This window comes from Micropterus salmoides, unplaced genomic scaffold (assembly GCF_014851395.1).
Source record: "Micropterus salmoides isolate LMB-PRFRI ecotype aquatic unplaced genomic scaffold, ASM1485139v1 Ms_hic_scaffold_2, whole genome shotgun sequence".
Classification (NCBI taxonomy): Eukaryota; Metazoa; Chordata; class Actinopteri; order Centrarchiformes; family Centrarchidae; genus Micropterus; species Micropterus salmoides.
In genome coordinates, this window is record NW_024041150.1 from 23,633,830 (window position 1) to 23,660,235 (window position 26,406).

Genomic DNA, 26,406 nt, shown 5'->3' on the forward strand with positions numbered 1-26,406 from the left:
CAGCCAGGCTAGAGGTTTGCCATCACTGCAGAGCTTTTTATATTCTATGCTTGCTAATGTAACACCGGGTAGATAGTATCCATGATGGTTTGTCTCTGAAGCTTTTGCAAATGTTTCTGCCAGAGTGAAAATGCTGTGAGCAAATGAGGCATGATAAAACAGCTGGCAGGCAACATGGCAATGCAGAGTGATAGGCCATGGCAGATGATGTCTCATGGGCAAAGCATCATTTGTGATTTCCTGCTGTATGAAAGATCCAACAAATCTTAGTTTTCACCACACACATTCTAGTCTCCATCTTGTCCAAGTCCTTAGAGATGTTCACAAAGGCAACACAGCAATTATACCAGCTGAGGCCTGCGAAGATATTCCTCTGTCTACCAAGATAGTGTAATGATTGCTTATGGGTGTGACCTTGGGTGGTAACAGTATATCTCTCACAATTAATTCATCACCTGAATTTAGTAATCGAAGGCTATCACAAAGCAAGTTTTATTACTTCCCCAAAAATATAATATTCTAATTATTTAGGGGAATATATGTATTTCCTTTCCTGTGGAAAATTAAATGAGAAGATTGATGCTATTCTCTTGTCAATACATTAAATACAGTATGTATTCTACCTTAGCTTAGCATAAAGAGCGGAAACAGAGAGGAACAGCTAACCTGACAAAGTAACAAAATCTGCCTACCTGCAATCTTCTTCACTACACCTTCATGAAAACAAATGAGCGTATTTCTAAAAATGTCTGCACATCTGTCATTCCCAGAGCTTATTGTCATGCGTGGCCTTTGGCTATGGCTGCGAGAACTTTTCCAAGTACGAGGAGCAAGGCATCGGTATTCAGTGGCACAACATTAACAAGAGTCCAGAAGAGGGAGACCGCTACACCTTCATCGTGTCCATCATCATGATGCTCTTTGATGCTGCGTTTTACTGGCTGCTCACCTGGTACATTGAGAATGTCTTTCCAGGTATTAACTTTTAAGCAGATTTAATCAGTGTTATTTTATTTGTACACTGTCTACTACTGCCATATCTAAACTGTAAAGATGTTAAAATGTGGGGTTCCAGTTTTATCCTGTCGCATGAGATCCCATCCCCTAGGCCAGGTTAAATCAATAGCCAATGCAGCTATCTTAACAGGCTAGTCTTAATGCTTTTCTCAGCGACTCTAATTAAGAGAAGGCAGGATTTGTGCCAGGCTGTCAAGAGGAAATGTACACTGTAATGTACCATATTCCCTCAAGCCAAGTTGTTAATAAAATGTGAATAATGTTTTCTGCGCTTGATGCCAGGCCAATACGGCATCCCTAAGCCATGGTACTTCCCTTTCACTTCATCTTATTGGCGTGGGAAGCCCTCCGTGACTGACGCTGACCCCGACTTGCTGAAGGACTCCACTGTACATAACGGTAAACTGTCATAATTTTCACTTCTCACCTGTGTATCTGTAGTGTAACATACCCAGTTGTTATGTATTCCTGAGAATGTTATTTTGGGAGCAAGTTCATAGGGATGGGTCGCAAACAAACACTGGCACCTTATTTGTCACATAGGATGATAATAGGGTTTGGCACTTGGCGGGGTAAAAAGGTGAGTTTCGAGTTAAGAACTTGTTAAAACAATTTCCAGTCAACATTCAGACTGACTGAGTTGGTTGTTTTTGTCTTTTAGTGTTTTCTTTTTTCTCTTTTTTAAAGACCCAATGAGGGGTTTTTTTTGACAATATGAAAAGAGTTTGAAAGGAAACAAAGCATTTTTGTGTTTGTCAGCAATATTATTTAAAAATGGCATGGTTTATATCGGTGCGTACAAATTATACTGATGTAAACAACCTTTTTGCAGCATCAGTGGATACTACTATGTGTGATTTTGTTGTTATCTTGAAGGGCTACCGTTGTTTACGTTTGGACCATGGTTTGTGCCTTTTAAAATACATTTCTATATATATATACTTTTTTTTAACCTGCTTTAATGCTTTTTTCTCTGTGTATTTGTGTGTGTTTATGAATCAATGCACGTGTTTCTAAAGAGTATCTGGAGAAACCGCCACCCAATATGACAGCTGGGGTCTCAGTCCGCAATCTTGTTAAAATCTACAAGACTGGAAAGAAGCTTGCTGTGGACGGGCTGAGTGTGGACTTCTACGAGAATCAAATCACATCTTTTCTCGGCCACAATGGAGCCGGAAAAACAACCACAATGTGAGTTGCATTATCTTTTTCTCTCATGCTTTGCCACTTGGCTCAATATTCATGTAATTTCACAGGGTGCAACTAATCTAACTTGTACACAATGTCGACTGTACTGTGGCTACATTAATTCAGCAGTCACTGCTATCAAAGAGTGACATCTTCTGAGAGGACATTTATCACACAGAGTCAGCTGTTGTGTCGATAGTGGGACTTATCTAATTGGTGTTTAAAGAATAGTGGAAATGTTGGAAGGGGGTTAGGATGACAGGATATAACTGAAACCCAGTGGCCCAGAAAGAATAAGCGAGAGAGAGAGAGAGAGAGAGCAAGCGAAGCAAGGCTAAGGGCTAAAGGGAAGACATCCGCTCTGAGCAACTGTAACGAAACACAACAGAGCACAATAACAGAAAGGACAGGGGAAGGACTCTGTCACACACTGGAGTTCTGTGTGTGCAGAGCACAGTCTATCTGTGAGATGTACTGTTACAACTGAATTTGTGCACACATTTTACGTCATGTAGCTTCTTTGGGAATATGCAGCAATGTTGTCCGTTCTAAATCCAAACTTCCGTTAACCAAAACACTATCATGCTTTTAACTGTGTCGTCTTTTGTATGTTGTTTGTTTTTTTTCTGCCCAGGCTACTAAGTAAATAATACATAATTAATGGCCTGAGACTGAATACATGTTAAAAGAGAAGATATGGATAGTCATTGCTCTAAATCTTCTGATACAGCAGCACAGCACTGTTTCCATTTTTCAGTACTTGAAAACACATTTTTCATTAAATTGGAACATGTTGATAAAATAGAACATATTATCCACTGACAGATACGTTTAAAGGGATCAGGGAATAAATGTAATTCAGCATTATGCTCAACCAACTGCTTCTACGTTGCAGGTACTCTCTCTTTGATTCTAGCTGTATAATTCTGGATTAGATTATTTATCATGAATTCATCGCTAAGCTTCTTCATCAGGATATTTGTGTCTTGTTTTATGTCTTTGTAGGTCAATTCTGACAGGACTGTTCCCACCTACATCAGGAACAGCTCTCATCAACGGATATAACATCCAGACTGACATGGACAGCATCCGAAAGTACTTGGGAATGTGCCCACAGCACAATGTCTTATTCAATGAGTGAGTGAATTTAGCAAATCCTTCTTTGTTCTCAACTGGTCATTGATATAATCATGTTTTGCCTCTGGTGTATTAAAGGAAAAAAAGAAGACGAAAAAAACCCGCATAATTAAAGTGCAATTTAATCACATGCATAATGAGGGCTCAGTCTTGGCTTATGTTTCACATCAACACATCATCCCTATCCCTTATTCTGTAAAAAAAAAATAATGAAATGAACTTTGCTCACTCCTTCCACCAATTTTCTCCTTATAGCATCGTTCCCAACCATTATTTTTTATTTCACCTTTAGATTCCCCTCTTTTTCTCTCTCTCCACAAACTGATTACCTGCAACTCGATGCCAGTCCTACATCATAATTAGGGTTGAGCACCTGCAAATTACTTTCATTAATATTTATCCCAGACAGTCAAAGCATCTATAGTGTGTAGGGTTTAAAATATTCATGCAACCACAGAAGTAGACGTCACGGCATATTATGTTCTCACCTGTGAGGCTGTTTTGATGAAATTCAAGACTATTCTTTATGTCAGTTCAGATGAATAAAAGTGACATTTTGGAGATTTCCAACACCTACATGTGAATAAGTGGCGGGTGATGCCCTCTTTTGTCACTCTTACCTCCTCACATGTCAGTCAAATGGGCCCTATGATTGTTATTTTCACCTCTACAGGCTGACAGTGGAGGAGCATATCTACTTCTACGCCAGGCTGAAAGGACTGAGTCGCGATGAGGTGAAAATTGAGATGGACCAGATGATTAAGGATGTTGGTTTACCCCATAAGCGAAAGGATCTTGCTAAGAACCTGTCAGGTGTGTCTATATGTGTGTTATGTTGACATGTCTTGGATGTGTGTAGTTTGGTGTCTGATTAAAATAAGATGTAGATTTTGTTTTTGATGTGCGCATCATTTTCTGGGTTGGCGCATTCATTTCCCCTGGGAAGGAATATCATCTGTATATTATTCTTTCTATTAAGGATAAAGCTGCCCTGTTATGCCGTTCCCCTGACGGCACACGTTCATGTGGCTGTCTCGACGCACTGTGTGTCACAGGTTGTAATCCATTGTCTGGGGGGCATGAGCCAAGTCCTGCTTGATAAATTGTCCTCAGTCACGGATTGCTTGTGAGCAAAATCACTGAAATATGACTTTCAAGGTTGATCTATGCTGACATTTCCACTACATTAGCACTACACTGGATGCATTTTGGAGAGCTCGCTGTGAGAGTGGAGACTCGAATAACCCAAGTAAGGTGTATCTACTTCCCCGCCATCAATCATTTTACACCAAAAGACAATAAAACGTCTCGACACATTTAATCCATAATCACTTGCCAATGTTGTGTCCATTTTACATCTGAAAACTAATGTTGACAGATGGTTGTGAAAGATTTTTCACTGATTACAGCCAGAATACCTGTAGAGATGAGTTTACATTTCATGTCAGCTGTAGTTTATTTTTTATTTATTAATTTTTTGTAATAAGAGCACATGTCCAAGACACAATGTATTACAAAGATGCTGTAGCTGATGTAGATTGTTTTGTCTTCTAGGTGGGATGCAGAGGAAGCTGTCTGTGGCTATAGCATTTGTTGGTGGCTCAAAAATCGTCATCTTAGATGAACCTACAGCAGGAGTGGACCCCTATGCCCGCAGGGGTATCTGGGAACTGCTGTTAAAGTACAAACAAGGTACGGGATCAGTGGTAAGAACCAAGGCTCCGGTAGAGGCTTTGAAGCCCCCTATGTTTGTAGAATTGACTGGAATGCACAAAGCACATGTTTGATCTGTTTCAAACTGAGGAAACTTTCCAGAACTGAGCTTAGCTCAAGGTAAACTTTTAACTGACACAGCTCAAATGTATCCAAAAAGCTGTTAAGGTAATGAAGCATCTAGAGTAGCCTGCAGAAGTTTTTTTTTTCTGCCTCGCTCTCTGTGACACTCAATAGTGGGTGGAGAGAAATTGTTACACTGGAACAGATTGAAATGGAAGTGAAGACAAGTGAATCCAAGATGCTTTAATTGACGTTGCTACTTAACAGAGTCCCTAATTGTCTGCCATATAAGTGTGCTTGTCACTCTCTGGCCTTATATAGTTAGAGTTTGCTAGTTAGAGTAAGCAGTACATGGACTTCATAGTTACACATAACTCTCAACAGATGTCTAAATGTTTAATGTGCATTGAGTGACATTCCGCCCTCACTGTGTCATTAGCTTCTCTCTCTCTAATCAAGTCCTTTCACTCCAATTGGGAGTCGGAGATAACTCCGTTATAATGAGAACACCCACATTCAGGCTGGTTGAATGAATCATGTTTTGTGCCTCTCCAGTCTTATTTGCACCGCAGTGTTAAGGTTTGTCATTAAGCAAAAAAATAAAACATAGAAAATCCACAGGCAGACTGTTTGTGTGAAAAAGCTGAAGACTGAAATTAAACTTAATATTGTGCTTCTTCATAGCTAATTAAGTGTAAAGGTTTTTCACACAGACAGGTTGACCAGATTGCCCTTATTGTTTGGATTTAATTCAGTAGGGGCTTATTTGGTCTTAAAATTGCTCAGGGTACAAAGGATACATGGACATACTGTGCATGTGCTAATAAGTTAAATTAAACCGTCAGTGTACATTTAAGATGAGTATGCCTAATCTATCTTGTAATAAACAGGGAATTCATCAAAATGCTAATGTCGTGGCATATTGGTGTTTGATTATTCGTTAGATGTTTGCATTCAAGGTGGCTTTTAATGTCTCTTTTGGCATGTGTAATAACAAAATTATAGTAGAAGGTGAAGATTTAAAGTAGAAATGAGCAAATTATGAATTTTTAATTGTTATCCATTACTGGAAGTTGATTACTATTAAATTACCCCACTCATCATTATAAAATGGGCCTTGAGGATGGTGTTCAGATAATGGATTTTATGCATCAGCCTTGTGCCTTCAAGCCTTGTGTGTTTTTGCTGCGACAGCATCATTTTATGTCGCCCAATTTATTGATTGTAATTGATAACTTTACCAATATAGAAGCCTTTTTTGGTGTCCTGAAAGACTTGGTTCTACATTTTCTTTTTTATTTGTGCCCTACCTGGCTCTTTACTGCCACATAAATATTGCGTTTTAATTTACATATGCACATAATACACCACCTAACATGTACTAGATCACATGGCTAATGAAACTTGCTATCCAAGGAATCCTCCCACTGACTTACTGAATTTCTCACTTTAACTGCTTGTATTAGCAGCCATATAATGATTGGATGTAAAAACTTTAGCATCCCTGAAGTTAGTCATTATGATTGAATTAGTAGTTATACAGTTAAAAGACATAAACCAGCTCCTCAAAAAACGCCATAAACGGTATATTACTGTAGAGCAGCATCTTATAGCATTGAGCATCTTTAATCCCACGTTGAATACTGACTGTTGAATGCTGCATTTAGGCTGATATTAGACCTGACACATGTAGGCAGGTGATTTAGTCTGTGAGAAACAAGCGGGTGCAAAGATAAGTAAATATTTTTAGAACACACATTGTTAATATAGGTGTTTTTTCTTCCTGTGGCTTAACACCTTTGAAATATATGAAACACAAAGTTACAGTTGTATAGTGTTTGATAAGCGTGGATAGTTGTTTCAGTTTAGTTTTTTAATTGGTTTAATTATTCAGTTATCATTCAGTTTAGATAAGTAGGCAATGTTGAATCATTACAAATATTTCTTTCCAGACTTACCTTGAAAACATAATGACAAAATTCAAGTGGGATGTTTGTAGCAACTCGGTTTATTGTAGACTCTGATAGTAGCTGCATGCATTTTTAGAGTTTCTCTGGCAGTTGTGAAAAATTGTAGTACCATACATAATGCATTTTTCCCAGCAATACAAATTAATGTAGGGTTGAAGCCAATGTTGCAGTACAAATGGTATAAAAATGCACCAGCCTTTGTCTCTTGTATGTGATTTTATGTAAGTAATTTTCATGACATAGAAAAAAGGCCATTCTGGAGATTTTTACGGGGTAAAAATGCCACTGTTTTAAAATCAAACCTCATCAATAAAATGTTTTGCAGAGGGTGGAGGGCTATGAACCTTCAACCATAGTGTTTGGCAACATCATACAACATTTAACACAATACACACACAGAAAAATATTCCTTCAACCTGTGTAACCTTCAGCAAACAGTTAGATTCACAGTTTCAGTTGTCAACAGACTACATTCAAGTGAGATTCAAAACATTTTGCGAAACTCTAGCAGCGAACATGCAGCTGCATTTTATTATATTTGGTTGCTTTTAATTGAAACAAGAGGCCCATCTGTTTCTTTTAACTCCGGTGGTGCAGTGGTTAGCACTGACGCCTCACAGCAGGAAGGTTCTGCTTTCTAACCTGCCAGCCACCTGTGGAGTTTGTGCATGTTCTCCCTGTGAGCTTTCTCGGGTGCTCTTGTTTCCTTCTGCAGTCCAAAGGCATGCAGGTTAGGTTCACTGGTGACCCTAAATTGCCCGTTGGTGTGAATGTGAGCATGAATGGTTGTCAGCTGGGATCGGCTCCAGCCCCCCTGACACCCTTAAAAGGATAAGCGGGCACAGCCAATGGATGAATTCATTGCCACAAACTGCAGTTTTGTCCAATAACTCATCTTACTGCATATGTACATGAAATCTGTCCAACTTCACTCATCCACAGTGAAATCCATTTCTATCAACTTGATTTAGAGAGAAGGAAGCTAAATAACAAAAAACAGATTTCCAGCCTTGCTTTGCTGTACGTAGTGCAAGTACTACCAATTTACCTGAACACGCCCAACTCCATTTGATATATCACTTTGTGCTGTAATGCACCACAACACACTATAAATCAGAATGCCTTTGTGGGCCATCTGCAGTCCAAACACATTTATTTTGCTCCCAACTCACGGATGATACAGCGCGATTTGATTTATTTTTTTCCCTTGTAAACCACAACAAATCCCCAGGAAAATCATCTGAGTTTGAGCATCCCATTCAAAATGAGCTGGCTCAGACAAACTAAACCTCACGCAATCTCCTCAACCCACCCCCTTCATAAGCATAGCTTTTTCTCCCCATATGTTAAATTGACTGGGTTGTGGGCATTCATTCATCTTGGCCATTTTTGTAAGAGTTTGTATATAGAGGGATCCAGACTTGCTTGGTATAGCATGAGGCAGCAATACTAAACTAAGAAGGGATGGATTTAGCAGCTCAGCTGGTGGCAGGGCACAAAAAAACGAGGGAGAGGTGGGAGATGGGAGGAGGGGAGACCGAGGGGAAATAGTTGGCCAAGCAAAATGGACATTGGGCTGCAGTTAATGACCTCTGAGTGTGTCCTTGTCCCTGGGTTAATGTGACCTGTGAGGATACAAATTTAACTAGCTCAGTGCAACAAAAAAAAGCCGCCATGCTCAGCATTGACTGACCTTTTGCAATAAACCCCAGCCAATTCAATGAAGAAAACTCCACCCAGTCAGCTGCCTACTGAGAGAGCATCTAGTTGTTTAGAGATTAATATGCTTGATATTGCACACCTGTCATCTCCGTAGGGAGTTGATGTGATCTGAAACTTCAGAATTATGTCTTAACAAGATTAAGAGTCTACAGCCATGCTATCGGCGCTGTGCGGCTGTACTTAGGCACAGCTGTGCTTTGAGCTAAATGCTAATGTCAGCATGCTAACATGCTCACATGACAATGCTTAACAGGGCAATGTCAAAGCCTCATAAACTTATAGATATTTTTGCACAATTTATGTTTTTATTTATCCCCTGTCACTTTAAGATGGGATATTTTAATGGCCAGTACGAACAGGAGGAATGATAGAAGCAAGCATGGACACCTGACATCGGCACCTGTTGTTCACCATCTTATTTAGTTTTGTTAGCATGCTAACATTTGCTAAGTACAGACAGTAGCACTAACCACAAAGTGCAGCTGAGGCTGAATGTCTTTTGTGCCCAAAATATTGGACAAATTGAAATGATTACAATATACTCATGGGGGCATTACAAGTAAAGGTAAGGGGATCAGTAAAGTCATTAGGATTCATCCTCTGGGCAATATGGATATCTGTGCTAAATCTCAAGGCAACCTATCAAATAAATGTTGAGACATGTGACTAAAAACCAACATCATCCTCGTGGTGGCGCTAGTCACGGGAGCACCATAGTCAGCTGGATTCTTTCTCTGGCCGCAGTGAATGTCAGAATTTCACAGCAATCCATGTAATAGTTGTGATATTTTAATCTGGACCAAAGTTGTTGCCACCAGTCTCCAGCTATAATTACCATTTATTGAGTTTTGTAAATGTAATCATCTTGAGCTAGCCCAGCCTTTTTAAAGTAACTGACTTCTAAGCAGGTTTCTGCTTTGTCACTTAATAATAAAGTTATTGGGTTAAATGTTTTTTTTTTCTTCTTTAAAACATGACTGGATCAAAAGTTACCCAGTATTCTGTGATACTGCTTTCATGCCGACTGCAGAGACATGACCCTGCTGTTACTTCATTACAGATCTAGTCCTTTTTTCTGATTTCTGGGGTACGTGATAATTAATATGTGTTATCTGATACAGCATGATATGAAAGGATTAGAACACCTGTGAATACCCTTGCAATGCATGCTGTAGTTGTCATTGCAATTGTGCTCAGTTTGATGCCTCTCAAATCAAAGGACTCCCAGCACAAAAGGAAAAGGGAGAGCTGAAATAAAATGTGGTCTCATAGAAAAGCTGGAAAGTAGGCTTCGGGTGGCCTTTATCATCATTTTAATTTTGTCCCAGATTCACGCCCACGCATTCCTCTGGAGTTTGCTTTGTTGCCATGCGGGTAAAAAATCACAGTGGAATTGTAAATAGGGAGCTAAGTGACTACCATGCAGAGACAGATTGTGATATTGGCTTGATTTGAACACTTTTGATCAGTGGCATCTTTTCTTCTGAGGCTTCTTTTTCATAACGGCAGCTCTCAAAAACAAACAAGGTCCAAAGAGAAAAATTCTTCAGAATTAATTTTTTTATTTCCACTATATGCCTTAAGTTTTTTGATATGTGCAACCCAGTGTATTTATTCTTTACTTCAGACACAGCGTCTGTGACTCAGACACTTTTTTTTTTACACACAACTTCAGACACTAAGCACTCACCCTTAATGCGGCTATTCAGGTGACATCGATTGAGTCTCTATTTCTGTCTGTCTTCAGGTCGCACCATCATTTTGTCTACACACCACATGGATGAGGCAGACATCTTAGGTGACCGCATTGCCATCATCTCCCACGGCAAGATGCGTTGCTGTGGCTCCTCACTCTTCCTGAAGAAATGTTTTGGTAGCGGCTACTACCTCACTCTGGTCCGAGACGGGACTGAAAACATGACAGCCCAGAGTGACGGCATCTTACACGGTCAGGCCAAGCAGGTACGAACAGAAAGCAAATGTAGGATCTGGTTACTGATTAGCTTTTGAGTTAAGTTAAGTTTTAATTTAACATTCAACCACTGTGAAGTTTGATTTATTTTACAAAACAAACAAAAAGTTGTTTGTAATAAAACATATTAGTATTCCTCAAAGTTATTTATCAAAAACCATCATGATGGCATCCTCCAGGATATTTTTCACCAGGGCTTTTGATGGAGACAACATTGGCTGTGTGATCTCATTATCTTCAGATGAACACAAATTTGGTGATTAGGACCCTTGCCTGACCACACAATTACCCTTCATTTTTATCTTTATTAAAACAAATTTAGGTTAAACTGCTGTAATTGGAAGGGGATCATTCTTTTTGACTTCATGTATCAATAAAAGAACTGTCCCTTTGACACAACAATATCTAGTCTGTTACTGAACATGGCTCCCTCTGGCATTACTGAGTGCTTTCTTTCTCTCTCACCGCCCTCCCCCTATAATGATCTGTGTTTAGTCTCTCCCAGCATGAGAACTGGCAAACACCTACGTGCTGGATGATACTAATTGTCACCGGGGAGAGGGGTGATTCTCGCTTTTGCTCGCCAATGGTGCCTCGCACACTTAGTTTTAATCAATAGGAGCAAATGAACAAGATGCACTGATGCCTGCAGGGCTGGAGCAATTACCATTTGTCTGGAGGCTCTTTGAGGTGAGCAGAGTCATTTGTTTAAAATAAATAAATAAACATGCAAACACCTTTCTAGGCAAGGTAGAATTGTACCTCCCCGTTCTCAAACGACGACTTTGCAATTGAGTGGAAGTTTTTGCAATTACACAGACAACATAACTGATTCTCCTGATCTCATTTAGTGTGATTAAACTCCCATTTTATAGATGTCATAAAGTTCTTTAAAAATGCAGCGAGGTTTATTAAACCTTTGCTAAAATTAAAGTGTAATCTTCATTTGTGGGTATGGTCTTAAACTGAAAGGACTATGACTTCGCATTACATTACAGTGAGTGGCCGCATTACCTATTGTCTCATGCGCACAGTTTTATTTAGAGCAATTACAGAAGAAACTTGTGCATAGCATCCATTAGGAATGACAGCAGGAGATGTCAAGGCACTATTCATCATTCTAAGTGGTAAGGCATGATAAGGCCTTTCTAATCCAATTCTGATTAACAGGGAAAAGATTGTCCTTCGAGGAGAAGCAGCCTGGATGATGGCATCGGCAGCCAAAGCTGGAGCAACTCTGAACCCTCAGGTAGCAACTTTATCTGTTGTTATATTCGGTACAACATACATTTAAACCACAAATTGTGTCAATATTTGTGTGACTATTTCATCCAAAACTCAAAATTCTGTCAGCGCCATATCAAACATCCTGTAAAAACTGTAAGTTACCTTAACACTGTACAGGTGCTGTAGCTCGGCACCATGTCAGCCTTCTTCAAAACAACAAAGATCCATTAGCTCACAGAATTTTTTTTCACCTTTTCAGTACCAAACCAATAGACACAATAGGAGTAGTAAAGGTAGCTGCTGGCCTTCAGATGCTGTTGAAATGTGAATCTACTGCTAGAGTGCACTTTAATGTCCTAGTTAAATGGTTGGCACAAATGGGAAAGTAGGTGTTTTAGTGATAGAGAAAGAATTTGAGTAGAGGATATGAAAAATGAAGGACATTTTAACCTAAAACTATGGTGAAGTATACTTTGAACATGATATTTCAGAAATGATGACAAATTCCCTGCCAATTAATGATGATCTTTATGAAAAGCTCCCCTCTGGTAGTATGTCTTTGATAGAGGGAGTTAACGCAGTACATCATCTGATTAGTTGAGCTTTCCGTTCAGCACTGCTTAGTGGCAGCCGATCCATGTCCAGTCTCTAGTGGCTGTCGTCCACTCTTCCAGAGATCGGTGGTCTTCCCTAGAAGCTTTGAGCCCAAGCATCCAGTTCCATAAGACGTAGCAGCAGGATTGGTCCATCAAATTGATCATCGCAAAAATGTAACAATATGAAAGAGGTGGCTAACAGTGAGGGAATATTGGACTTACATTTATGTGGCCTGAATCGCCACCACTCAAAAAAAAATTAATGCTGCTGTTTCTCCATGACTCCTGGATGTGTAAATAAGCAACAGTTTGATATGTCAAGGCTGTGTTCACCATTTTTTTTATGCTACGTCCAAATGGCCAAACGCATCATACATGGGGTTTTTTTTCGGCTTTAGCTGTATTTTCCTTGTTCAAATCATAGCCTATTTCCTTTCTCCAGTGTTGTACAGTAATGTGGATTTTGACTGTTTAACACAGCTGATGAAAAAAGAATAATCCAACTCCTCTGAGATTCTCACCAGTCTTGTAGAATACCCTGAAATAAACAAATTGATGGATTAAAATGAAATAATTTCACGCTCAATATTACTGATTACTTGTGTTTAATGTCAGCTCAAATCTGTCCTGGAAAGCGTAGATCAATACTTACCATTTGACGTCCCCTCATTTATTTATTTAATCCTCATACAACTCATTAACCAATTGCTCTCTGAAATTACAGAATGTGTGGGCAAATGATCAAATCTTTACTGAATTGACCTTTACTACAGTTTTTCTAGATGGAATTGTAATCGAAGAAAGTCGTGTAGAGGGACAGCAGAAAATGGAACACATATTTCCCAACTAAAACGTGTGATGCTGCTGATTTGATTTGTTTTGATCATTCCTAGCCTTGATCACGTAAACAAAGGTATCCATGCAAGACGTGATCAGAAGAAAAATCTCAGGTAGGCTCCAGTTTAGTATGCATGGAAACGCACACCTGCTCATGCCTTCAAAATGATTTTACACACGACGGTTAAATATAAGATGCCGTAAAAGTAACCATATTTCCACAAGTGACAGCACATTTCTCTTTATTAACACGCACACACACACACACCAGCAAACAGACAGAAACACACACACTTTCACAAATAATTCAGTCTGATGTGTGAAGCAGATCCATTTACTTCTTCATAAAGCACCAAGCCGTTGGTTGTTAAGCTGCAGTAATTATGTATGAGAGGTTCTGGATCAATAATGGATGCGGTGCGTTCTGCAACACTGTCCTGATTGATTCCCACTAAGACCCCAGCTTCAGAATGGATGAGGCAGGAGAATTATGTCCACTGATCTGTTTCAGTATGTTTAAAGGTCACAGCATCAGGTATGTGGCGATCTCAGTGCATTACATAGCAGTTTTTCAGTGTTTCACTTGAAAAGGAGTTTTAGTAAAGTTTCTCTGATATTGTATCAACATTTGGGTGTAGACATTTTGAAGGTTCTGCAGCCAGGAGCGGTGGCTGCTCATGAATTCTCTCTTATATCCCTCCAAGAAACAACTTCATCTGAAAGTATGAAGGAAACATTAAACGAGGGGTAGAAGTATGGACAAAATACAAACGTCTGTTTGTGTGTGTGTGCAGTTTTACCATCCTTTGGAGGTTGTCTTGTGAGTAATTTGGTGGCTGTTTGTCCGGCAGACTTGACAGCTGTGGGTCATCTTGTGAGGCGCCACGTCCCTGAGGCAGTCTTCTTGGAGAGCATCGGCCAGGAGATCACCTACATACTGCCTTACGGTGGAGCCAGAGATGGGACCTTTGCCCTGCTCTTCCAAGAGCTCGACCTGGCAATGGCTGACCTCGGCCTGACGAGCTACGGCATCTCTGACACCACGCTGGAGGAGGTACACTAAGTGCAGAATTGACAACCTAGCTAGAGATATAAGCTTGCACACGTACTATATAGAGAGACTGCCTACATATACACAATAACATAAAAGTATTAGACATAAGACATCTTCTTTTCTCCTCCTTCCTCTAATACTTTTTGTCTGTAAGTAATCTGTCTCATAATGCAGGAAACGCAAATAACAAAAATTGTAGCACTATGACAAGCAACTTTACATTTCATAACCAGTAACTATGAGTTCTGGATTATTTCCTCTGGATTATTTAGCATCAGCATCCAGAAATTTCAAGTTGGTTTTCACTTTGATAGTTAGATGCCTATTTCAAATGTATGCAAGGTTACAGGACTTCCACCAGAATATTTTAATTTAAATGTAAAACTGCTATCCTCATAATCCAATCCTTTTCTCTGTAAGTATTGGCCCAGTCTAGTAGTAGTTGCCGTAGTGCTGTCATTGTTTTCTTTACACATACAGTACATGGTCTTATTTCTCCCAAACAAATGACTCACACAGTTTGTTTGGCATCCAGACGAGTCTCGGATCATAAAGCTGAGTGACTGTTAATGCTCTCCCTGTAACTCTGACATGTATCAGACACTCATGGCCTGCAGGCAATGTAAATAATTCCTTTTGAATTCCAAACATTCAGACACAACCAGGTTATTTCATCCGTCCATGTTTTCTTTTGAAGTCTAACTACTTTTCACTTGAAGTACGCATTGATTTTCCACATACGACACTAATAAACACGGACCGATAGATGGGATGTTTCATGGAAGTTACTCATATAATAACGTTTATTCTGGTTTATGTTATGAATAGCTTTTTTAAAAAAATATTTTTGAGTGTTTTATGGTGTCAGGAGTTCCAGGTTATGTGTTTCTGGCTGATATAATTTACCACATAAAATCACATTCAGTACAAATTAGGACTTTGCAGGCTTTCCCAGAAGTGTGCAGAGACGTTTTAGAGGGCAGATGTTGAAACAGGGCTTAACACGCAGATCAGAATGAAATAAGTGAAGGCCACTTGGAAATATTTCAAAAATACGGAGATTTATTTATTTTGACATATGGCCTGAATTAATAAATGAAGTCAAGTAGGAGTAGCAGTTATCTTAGAGAGGCCAGTTGGCAGGTGCTCAAGTAAAGGTTAGGGTCACTGTGAATAGACAACCCTGATTCTAAGCAGTAACAGAACAACAATAACACATCCACTGCAGTATCGTTAGTTTACTGCAGTGGATGCACCCGTCCTACTGTACTGTGTACATGCTTAGAGTATAGTGTGACAGGAAACATGGTGTAGATTTTACAAGATACTACAGTCAAATATGATTTGTTCATTTTACAGATATTTCTAAAAGTGGCAGAGGATACCGGAGTGGATGCAGAAATACCAGGTAAGGTGACAATATGAATGTTAACGCACATATGGGGATAAACAGAATAATGTATTCCATCTCTTGGGAAAACACTCATGTAGCCTAATCTGATTCACACACACTGGTAAATGTTTGGTAATATGTATTTATGTAAAACATTTTACTTGTGATGAAAAAATACGTTTATGTCAATTGTACACAACAGTCTCAGATGCATCAAGTTAGCATATCTGCACACTAATTCCACTTCAAGCCATCTTTGACATCTTGATGGAACAACAATTATGCTATTGATCCCCTTATCGTGTTGCAGAAACAAAACAATGGACCTCTCAATTCTCTGCTTTACTTATACATTTGGACTTACTTTGGGGCCAGAATCGTACTTTTAGGTTGAATGCTAGGCAGCGCCATTTGTCAGCTGTAAAAGAAGTATGACACTGAAACGGTAAATGGATTGTACTTATAGAGCACCTTACTAGTCTTCCGACCACTCAAAGTGCTTTATAGTCCATGTCACATTCACCTCATTCACACACTGATGGCAGTGGCTGCCATGCAAGGCGCCAATTGCTCTTCAGAAAGGACCTAATGCTAAATATTCATCCACTGAGCATTTTGGAGTTCAATATCTTGCCCAAGCACACTTTGACACGGAGACTGGGGATCCAACCACCAACCTTCTGATTAGTGGACGACCACTCTATCTCCTGAGCCACAGCTTTCATATTTAAGACAACTAACTTAACTCTTAAGAGGACATTTCATTTGTGCCCACACTGCAGGAATATCAGCCAGACAGAACAGAAAGAAACAAAGAAACTGGGAAAAAAAAAAGGATTTAATATCCTAAAAAACAAACTGAAATCAAAACACATTCTGAACATAGACTAACTGCATTAACGAAGAAGAACTATCACATGTTGAAACTAAACAACACGTGTATGACTTGCATACAAGCCAATATGCGTCACTTGTGTGGTCATTGGTTGGATAAATCTTCCTCCCTTATTTGCATCGTTTTTGTTTGTATCTATCGCCAAACAACTTTAATCTCAAAATCTGATTTCCTTACCTTCCTGGAACACCTGGCTTTGTGCTTTTACAGGGAATATTATGGCGTCTAGCAGGGCAAGTAGCTATTCTTATTGTTATTTATAACCCTAAATTGGGTCAGGCCCAAACAACATATCTTATTTGTATTCCCACAGCAACAAAGGAGCTGTTGGTGAGAGACTGCAAAAGAAGCTCCCGCGAATCCAAGCGAAACAGCATTGCCAGCGTCCACATTAAAACAGTCTCTGGAATGAATGGCAAGTCTACAAATTTATATAGTTATACAAGGCAGTTCAGTTTAACATTTCTGATTTTACTTAACAATCCAGAAAGTAGAGAGATTACTAATATTTATGGGTAATAAATGTACTATTATTCCGGATTGTTTCTTTCTGTTTCTCATGCAGAATTAAAGGAAAAATTCACACGTAAAGTGGAAGGTAGGTACTGTATTTTGTCCCAATCTTAGCTTTAGCCTTTCTACACACATTTTTTATTCTTCAGTTATTAACTTAATTTAGTTTGGCTTCAATTTGACTGTTTCACCTCAGTGGCCGTTTTGAAAAGAGGGCATAAACAAAAGCTTTGTCTTCAGAATAAGCCATTTTCAAACTGAATTTCCTTCCAATCCATACAACATTATCTAACCTGTCTCTTCACCTTTTCAATTTTACCCATATGAAACAAATTCACTTGCATAAAATTTCTTTCCTTGTGGAAATGGTTTTCAATCAGGACATGCTTTATTATCTTAATGACTACAGTGAAAAGATAGAGCTTTTTTTTTTTTCTAACTATATTCTTGGTGAGTGTCAGACATAAAACCAAAGTGTCTGCAAAGCCCTTTTCCCTCCTGAAATAAATACCAAATACCATTTCCAAAACATGATACACAATATACTACACTGATGACTGAGCAAGTGCAGCTGGCAGGTTTAACACTTAAGTTATATTTGATTAGCCCATTAGCTGTGCTCAGCAGGTCTTTTACATATGCATATATGATAAATAACACGGTGGGTTAATGTCCACTCCAGACTTAACAAAGAACGCCAGTGTCAGTGGGAAGGGATCCACAGTCATCACCGGATGGAAGCTGATCAGGAGGCAGTTCCTGGCACTCTTTATCAAGCGCTTCCACAACGCCCGAAGGAGCCGCAAGGGACTCATTGCCCAGGTAATGGCCTCAGTCTGTCAAACTGATGTATTTAAGGGTTATACAAGGAGGGCTGCATAGGAGGATCGAGGTATGATTGTATGAAATACATGTTGGCTTTCAAAATCAGTTAATGACATATGACATATGATAGAGTAAGAGAGAAGTCATCCATCTTGATGGAGTCAATAGTTGTTTTTGAATTTAAGTTGTGGGAATAGAAATCGACACAGAAGGCAGGATATATGAAAGGAAAGAGTTTGAAAAATGTGACGAGCAGCACCCAGAATGATGTAACATGATGTCAGTAAACTGCACGGACAATAATCATCTTTACCTCCCAAGGGAGCCATGTGTTACACCAAAGAACACTCGAGGGACTGCAGAGGCTGAAGTTGGCATAAACATGAGTGTTTATTGCTGTGGTGGAGGAGATTTTACTCTTCAGTTTCTGATAAATCACTTTATGTGAGCAGAAACGTGTCCATACCTGTTTCAGCCCCAATAGGGCCGATATATCAGGTCTCTCACCTTTACACTTGGACACACAGTCATGCCTAGTGTGGCCAGGAAACTGTTAATACATTTGTGTGTAGAGTGAGTCGCCGAAAGGTGTTTTGTTGGCTTCAATTAGAGCACCATCAGTCTCACCTGATCGCTGTGATTGGCACCAGAAAGGCAAAGTGACACCCATGATTTGTTTTTCCTTCATTCTGCTGTGTGCTAATCATGTGTTTTCATTAACTATGTATTAAATGTGATCGCATAACAATTACAGCGTTGACAGATTGTTGTTAGCCTATTAAGTGTACGTCTATATTATTTTGCTCCTCATAAACATAATTTCAAAAGTCAAAACCAATAAACAGATGTAATTTAAAAAAGTCAAAACCAATTTCGGTAAGTAGCAATTTCGAAGTTCTAAAAAAGTGTGTTCTGACTTAAAGTGGGTTAACACACGCATACCACAACCCATCGAGATTCACAGTGTGTATGTAAATATCATATCAGTTATGACAGCTGCCATGATGCTGAAATAATCACAACTGAAAAATGACTGAAGTGCTGCTCATCATCTGCTCCAGTGTGCTGTCCTGTGTGTGTGAAAGGGAGAGCGAGAGAGAGAGAGAGAGAGAGAACGATGTTTCACCTTTGTGAGGTGTACAGGTTCCTCTTGTAATTTGCTGCAGTACCAGTCCCCATTAGTCACTGTCAGTCTTGGACGTCCCTCTTTAGTGCGGACGTAGAGCAGGATAGAAGGATAAGTGTATGCGTGCGTACGTACAAGGGTGCACATTGTCTGCAAGGTGCACCTCTCCCTCTTTATTCATTTGGCTAAAGGCCCCCCCCCCTCACGTCAACAGCTCCCATTGTCAGCAGATATGATTGTGGGGTGAGGTAATCTCCTCGAATACAAGCGGTTAGGGGGAGTATAAAAAGGATTATGGCATGTAACACAAAAGGAGTGATTTATGGGAATGAAAGTTGGGGACAGGCGAGTCTTGGCAATGTCAGAATCCGGGAGAAGCGGTTATTGGTTATGTTGCAGTGGATGAGTTTCTGCTGTTTGGAGCTCAAACTCAACTGACTACAACGACAACCCTTTCAAGCTGCAGCAAGCTTGCCATTAAGCAGCAGTCGGTGTACATATTGCAGTTGCGAATATTTCTTTTGCTTTTTTTAATCTAAGAATCACCACAGCAAGGTTCATGATGTATTCATTTGCTGTATTTAAGTTTCTGTATTGTTTTTGTTCACTGCTGTGGATGTGATTTTGTCCATAGGAAATAATAAGCAAGGTGATGCTATTATCCACCAGTGCAGCAGTAAAGCTATTATTCACAAATGAAATTGGATAAACATAAATGTTTGTTGAGGAGACAAACTCAATCTAATGAGGCATTTGACTTTGCAGGAAATAGGACTCATCTTAATCGTGTTTTGGTGTTTATACCCACTTTGCATATAATCCTGTCCTCCTCTTAAAATCCCCGCCAAACTTGAGAATGCGATAAACTCATGCATTGTTCATGGGAGTGCTTTGGCTTTGAGAGCATAATGGCTCGCCGTTTTTTTTTTCCAGATCTCTCTCGATGGACGAAGTACCAGCTGTCACCTGCAATTACGGTCGAGGGAGAGAGAGAGAGAGGAGAGAGCAACAGAAAAAGAATAGTTCTTTCTTTTGCGGTCTGCCATTAAGCTTTTCAGTCTCATTGCTGCTCATTATCTGTCTTCAGAGCGCATTTCCATGGCCATAGCTCCTTGCAGTAAATTTAGGATTTTTAATTGTAGCATCTTGAATTGACCTGGCAAATTGCATGCCCTACAATTAATCAAGTGTACGCAGACCTCCCCCTGCTGCTGAGTGCGCCCCAACCTACAAGTGATTAAACATTAAAGATAGCTTGCGTTTTTCCCACTGACCTTTTTGTCAGCTCTAACAATGAAATGAAAAGAGAATTACATGATGGAGAAAAGAGGATTGGATGGGGTTGGGGTGGGGGGTGGATTGTCTGTTTTTTTTAAACAAAATAACACAAAAGACAAGAAAATATCGAGAAAACTAATTATATCTGCGTGGCCAGATGACAGTGGCAGCGTTGGAAGTGTTTAATCAAACTCATAAAGCGTGCAGAAGAGCCCAAACAAGTTGGCGGGGAGCATATTAATGTGCACACGTTATTGCAGCGGCCCCACGTTATTGTTGATTGCATCAGTCATTTTGTAGCACGTAATGATGGTGAGGGGGATCCGGGAGGGGAATGATGAAATTGATCTCGCATTGAATCTTGTGCTGTCACGCTTACACACATTAATATGCGTTTGTATCAGCCATGCAGACTGCATGATAATGCCCCCCCCCCACCGCGTGTATAGGGCTCCAGCTATAATCTTATTATTCATAATTGTGTCACTGTATGTTGTAACATTACATTGGTCATAAAATTAACTGTTTATATAATCGAAACGACATACATGCCGCTCTGCTCGTGAGTTTTCAGATGTACAATGTCTCAGTAGGGACAGGGACACTTTTATTCGGTATTTTGACTTTACATTTCTCACCGTCCTCCTAGGTGGTCCTGCCTGCTGTTTTTGTGTGCATGTCTCTGATCTTCTCACTCATCGTCCCACCGTTCACTGAGTATCCGAGTCTGGAGCTGCAACCCTGGATGTACGGTCTGCCTCAAACCACCTTTTACAGGTAACCACATTATGATATTGGCTAGAAACATTACGGCATTTTAACCCAGTTCAGCACAGACGTTAATTTAGATGATTGTTCACAGCAATCTGTCAAATTTTATGAAAACAGTTTGCTCTATATTGCTTTTACCCAGAAGCGACACGTTTCTTTCAGGGAAGAATCCTCTAGCAAATGATATTTGCTGTTATCAGAGGAAAAGTGTCTGTGTGTGTGAATAATTAGGAGATGAAGCGGGTAGTTATGGTAGCACAAGCAACAATAGCAAACCAGGCTGAGTAAATGAACAACAGGCTATAAGACACTTCCAAGACAGAAAGCCAAACATGTCACAGTACTGCTCACTGCTGTCTGATTGCCAGGAAATTTCTGCATTGCTGAGGTCATCAATCTGGACACTGTCCCTTCCTTGGCAGCAGCTTGCTATTCTGTCATTGAGAATAACAGACATACTTAGTGACAAGGCATGGCCTTGGTGGCTTGGCTGAGAACAAACTAGACTTATTGCAGAGGATGTAGACACATATCATAATAACAACACACAGATGGGCACCACTGTAAATGTTTTTTTTTTAAAGAATCTCAGCTTTTTAAGGATAACAGTTAATAAAAACCCACTAAAGATGAGACATATATCACTATTTTCATGTGCACATTTACTTTTATGACACTACTGGTAAAATCTCTCCATTCACACCAGTACACTCAAAATTGCTGCAACATGCTCTATCCTATCAAAAGTGCTGTAAAAATGCCAGTTGAATTCTAATAAAAATGCCAATTAAAATCTAATATGCATCACTGGTTACAGCATCTATCCAAACCATCAAACTAATCTTGGCGGTGTATTCATAATCTGTTCTTGTGACATGAAGCTGTCGCTGCTTATCTACCCTGCAGGTATTTCACCCTGGCAGCACTTTGTAGAAATTCACTTTGAAGATATCAAGACACAAATAACTGTAACCTGAAACTGGTTTATTTAAGATACAATCTTAGTTGTTGGTCAGAGTGAGACGCTACTCTTTTTGTTTGTTGACGTATTTATACACTTTAGTTTGATTTGATCTAACATAATAATAATAATAATAATATTCTGTTTCAGAAACTCAGACCAAAAACTTATTATATCTTACCATTGTCTGCCTTCAACATGGTGGTAATGCTTTGCTTAGTTTTAAAGTAGAATTGCCCAGTCATAATACTTTTATAGTCATAACACTTCTTGTATTCATGTATTTGATTATATCCACACAGTACCAGCCGACAACATCGACAACTAATAGTTTTGGCCTCATATATACATATTAACTCATATCAACTCATTGAGGAAACCGGTGCTATGAACTTTAATTGTGTCCCTTCACAAACATTTTAATAAAGGGAAGGGGGACTGGTCTTGATGCTGAAGCTAGAATCTTAAAACAGTGCACTACACTTGGGACTTTATTGCATTAAAGAAGATTTTCGGTACATTTTGTTCCTGAAACAGGACATGCTTTTTAAAGTAGTCCAAAAGTATAATGCTGTGCTTTTCTTCCAGGCTTTAACTCAGCATTCATGCCGACAATGCAACTGAAACCTTTAAATGCAATATTCCCTCCAGTACTGAAACATACGCACACATTCAGTCTGTCTGCACCTCTCCGTGTTCAAAATAGCATGTCTCTCTCCATGGTGCTGAAACATCAAAACATAATCCATTTTCTCTTACTACTTCTACCTCTTTTATAAATTCCTCTGTCACCACTTCCAGGTGTACATGGAGTAGTCATTAGTGCTTAGCAGCAACCATCTAGTAGGGCAACAGCCACACACTATCAAAAACTCAGAAACCAGTTACACACAACGTACCTAGATTATCTGGCAACACCCTAGAAGACACATAGCTATCCATAAAAGATACTTTCAGTGTATTGCCGCAACCTTGCCATGTGTTGTCATGAGACTGACAAGGCTCTTTCATGATACTGTGGTAATATATCTCCTTTGCAGCTTGTCCTGACTCTAAACACTTGATGGTGCTTTTCTTATTAGAATAACAGACCAGTATATATTCTCTTCTTTATGTCAACACAATGCAGCATGTGACAAGTGAGGGGAAGAAACTGGCTTGAAGATTCATTCATGGGCTTTGTCACATGGTCTCTGGCAAAGTGGCAAAACTTGAACTGCACATTAAATTTTCTCTGGAATGCCTGGGAACAATTCTTGTGCTATACATTTTAAAAACAGTGCTCTTAATTTCTCTGACCACTCATTAAATGTTGTCTTTTCTCCTGAGTGACTTTACACAAACATCCTGCTTCATGATGACTGTGGGATTAAAACGAGTGTGCCTTTTCATCTTAAAAGTTCATTCAGAGGAGCATTGCAGTACTGTATACATCATATATTCCAATGATCCATTTTAGATTTAGAGTGATTGAAGATAGTGGTTGATCTTGAAGTTCAAGGGGCTTTGAACCCTGCTCACTGGTGTATAATGTATAACTGTAAAATGTGAATTAGTTATCCACTGTATTTTTGGCTTTTGGTTTAAATTGCTTTTTAGAAATTGCAATGAAATGTTACAATGTGGCAAGTAATATTTACGCTCCAAATAATAGATCAAGGACACTCTTTGGTTTCATATTCTCCACAAGGGTTATTCCTATAATATAATGTAGCCTTCATTTGATTTTCTTCTAATATTGTCTCAGTTCTTACTCCGATGATGTTTCATTATGACTAGGTGAGCTATTCATTAGTTCCACTGTTTCTGTGTATATGCACAAGTCTTCATTTCAGAACTGTTCAATAGTTTTATTATCTTGAATAACGTGGTAACCCAGCCATTGTTAATTGCAAAACAGATGGCTGCACATAATCCATTTTTACAATTGAACCACTTCAATTGCACTCACTGGTGGCCAAGGAAATGACTGTATGACCTTCATGGAGACGCCTCTAAATGAGACAATGAACACTGTATTAATCCAAATGGTTGGCTGGGCTGCGGCCACTGCTGGCAGAAAGCCATCACGATGGTCTTTATGAAACACTGTGTTTTAACTCCCCCGGTACCCTTAAGATAAAGGGCAGAATGTGTGTGGTTAGTAATGAGAATGGAATTGGAAGATTGTTTAACTGAGACACAGGGCTTCGATATGTACAGGACACTCAGATGATAATGAAAGGCCGTGAAGAGCCTATACTGTACACAGACCCTTGAATAGAATCATATCGGTCTCTGCATTCACAAGAATGCACACCAGGACAGAGCTGGACTCTGTAGAGGAAAAGTGCACGTCACCGTACAGTCAATGTTGTTTTGGGAATTCGTGTTTTGAGTCTTGGGCGAATGAAAAGAGTTAGTGAACTCAATAATTGCTCTCTCGCTTTTTATTAAGGTAACCCCAGTCTTCATGCAGCATTGCTGTTGTATATTATGTTGTATACTTGACATGCGCCGCATCCTATTCCCTGGTGTTTTACATTTCCTTTCATGCCTTCTTGGATGTCAAGATATGTTTAAGATTAATGACCATCTAAACTCCTGTGCTTTGCCAGTGTGGAAGAAAGATTAGACACTTTATAAAATCTTAATCAATTGTGACGGGAGACAGGATAGAAAACGTGTAAAAATCCTAATAGGTTTCAGACATTTCATCGTATTCTAAACATAATGACGGAATTCAGAGGTTTTTATTACAAATCTCAAATCTCAGAATATCTTTGCTGTTCAATGTGACACCAGTCCAACCAACAATAGAGGTTAAAAGTCAGACTCCGCTTGCTCTGCTTCACCACAATGTCAACTCAGCTCTTTTTATTCGTTGTCAGTCTTCCCTGCAATGTGATATTATCAAGGCTGCACAGTGTAGCAAATACCCTAGGTCTGCCTGCCTTCTATGCCAATATATAGTGAATACATATTGAAGCAGCAGCAATTTAATTAATATTCTCCACCACTAACATACAGTTAAAATGTAGCTCAGTTTTAAACTAAGTCCTGTCTCTTGATCAGTCAAGAGGTAGTGCACAAATTAGCTTTGTGAGGTAAAAGGGAATGTGTACGTAAATTGACTGAAAGTAAATCACATAAAACGAAGAGCAACGACTTTATACGAGAAACATTTATTACACACACAACTAATAACTACTAGACAAACAGATGAATAGATAAATGCGGCCATGTTAGGAATCCAGCAATGAATAATTGATATATCATTGAGGACCAGAGTGATCCGATAAGTGGATAACTTTAGCATTGGCCGGTGAGATCACTTTTATGCACTGTTCAGCTACTGAGAGGTTATTTAGATAAGTATGAGTGAAATATTTACGTTTCCAAATCATGAGTATTGAATGGAGAGCCTTTGTGATCTAAAGCTTATACTAAATTATCTTCAGTAATAAGAATCTAGCATAAACCCCGATATCACAAGAAAGGTATTTTGTTTGATGCAGTTTGAACCTCCCATGTTTGAAAACTTGGCCTCATCAGTTTCTGAAAGACACTAAACACATATTGTGTGAATAATAGAATTATCCACTTTGCAATAAGTATCTGAAGTAGTAGACTGTTAATCTAGATCAAAGATTACATCTTTGATCATTATGACAGATACACTTCTCCCTATGCGTACATATACTTATAACAGGAAATGAGAAAGGCAAATAAAATCAATTCACGTCAGTATTAATACAGTGCCCATATTCTTGGGATCACAGGAATGTCTTTGTCTTCCTCTTCTCTCCCGAGAACGGTAACAAGAGGGGTGACGTAGCAGCCCAGACCAGGCACAAATCACACCACTCTTTTTTCTGTATTAGTGGACATGTGTACCTACTTCTGGATGGTTCGGTCCCTGAATCAAAATCAGCATGTTGAAGTAAATTGTAGCAGATCTAGGCTACGTAAAATTTTAATACAGTTATGAAAATTAATATTTCCGTGAATATTAATTTATGCCCCGAAATTAGGAGCACCACCTTAAAGATTTGCTTGTCCGCCCAAGGCTTTAGGTCCTTGAGTATGGCCTGAGAATTACACGAATTTCTGGTAATTCATTAGTTGTTACTGGTTCAGTTATTCTGAAATCGTAAACTCTAGTCAAT

At 39.3% G+C, this 26,406-nt stretch overlaps 1 protein-coding gene across 2 annotated transcripts in view; it reads left to right on the forward strand.

Annotated features, from left to right (window-relative positions):
• Positions 1-26,406, forward strand: part of LOC119911855 (phospholipid-transporting ATPase ABCA1-like) — a 172,056-nt gene that overhangs the window by 67,715 nt on the left and 77,935 nt on the right. For both annotated transcript variants that reach the window (XM_038730823.1, XM_038730824.1), the window contains exons 17-30: positions 771-975; positions 1,300-1,416; positions 2,037-2,208; positions 3,211-3,342; positions 4,016-4,155; positions 4,897-5,034; positions 10,558-10,772; positions 11,953-12,031; positions 14,294-14,496; positions 15,856-15,904; positions 17,098-17,199; positions 17,350-17,382; positions 17,980-18,119; positions 21,176-21,303. In XM_038730823.1, the coding sequence (XP_038586751.1) occupies positions 771-975; positions 1,300-1,416; positions 2,037-2,208; positions 3,211-3,342; positions 4,016-4,155; positions 4,897-5,034; positions 10,558-10,772; positions 11,953-12,031; positions 14,294-14,496; positions 15,856-15,904; positions 17,098-17,199; positions 17,350-17,382; positions 17,980-18,119; positions 21,176-21,303 (1,853 nt within the window). The remainder of the gene's footprint in view (positions 1-770; positions 976-1,299; positions 1,417-2,036; positions 2,209-3,210; positions 3,343-4,015; positions 4,156-4,896; positions 5,035-10,557; positions 10,773-11,952; positions 12,032-14,293; positions 14,497-15,855; positions 15,905-17,097; positions 17,200-17,349; positions 17,383-17,979; positions 18,120-21,175; positions 21,304-26,406) is intronic.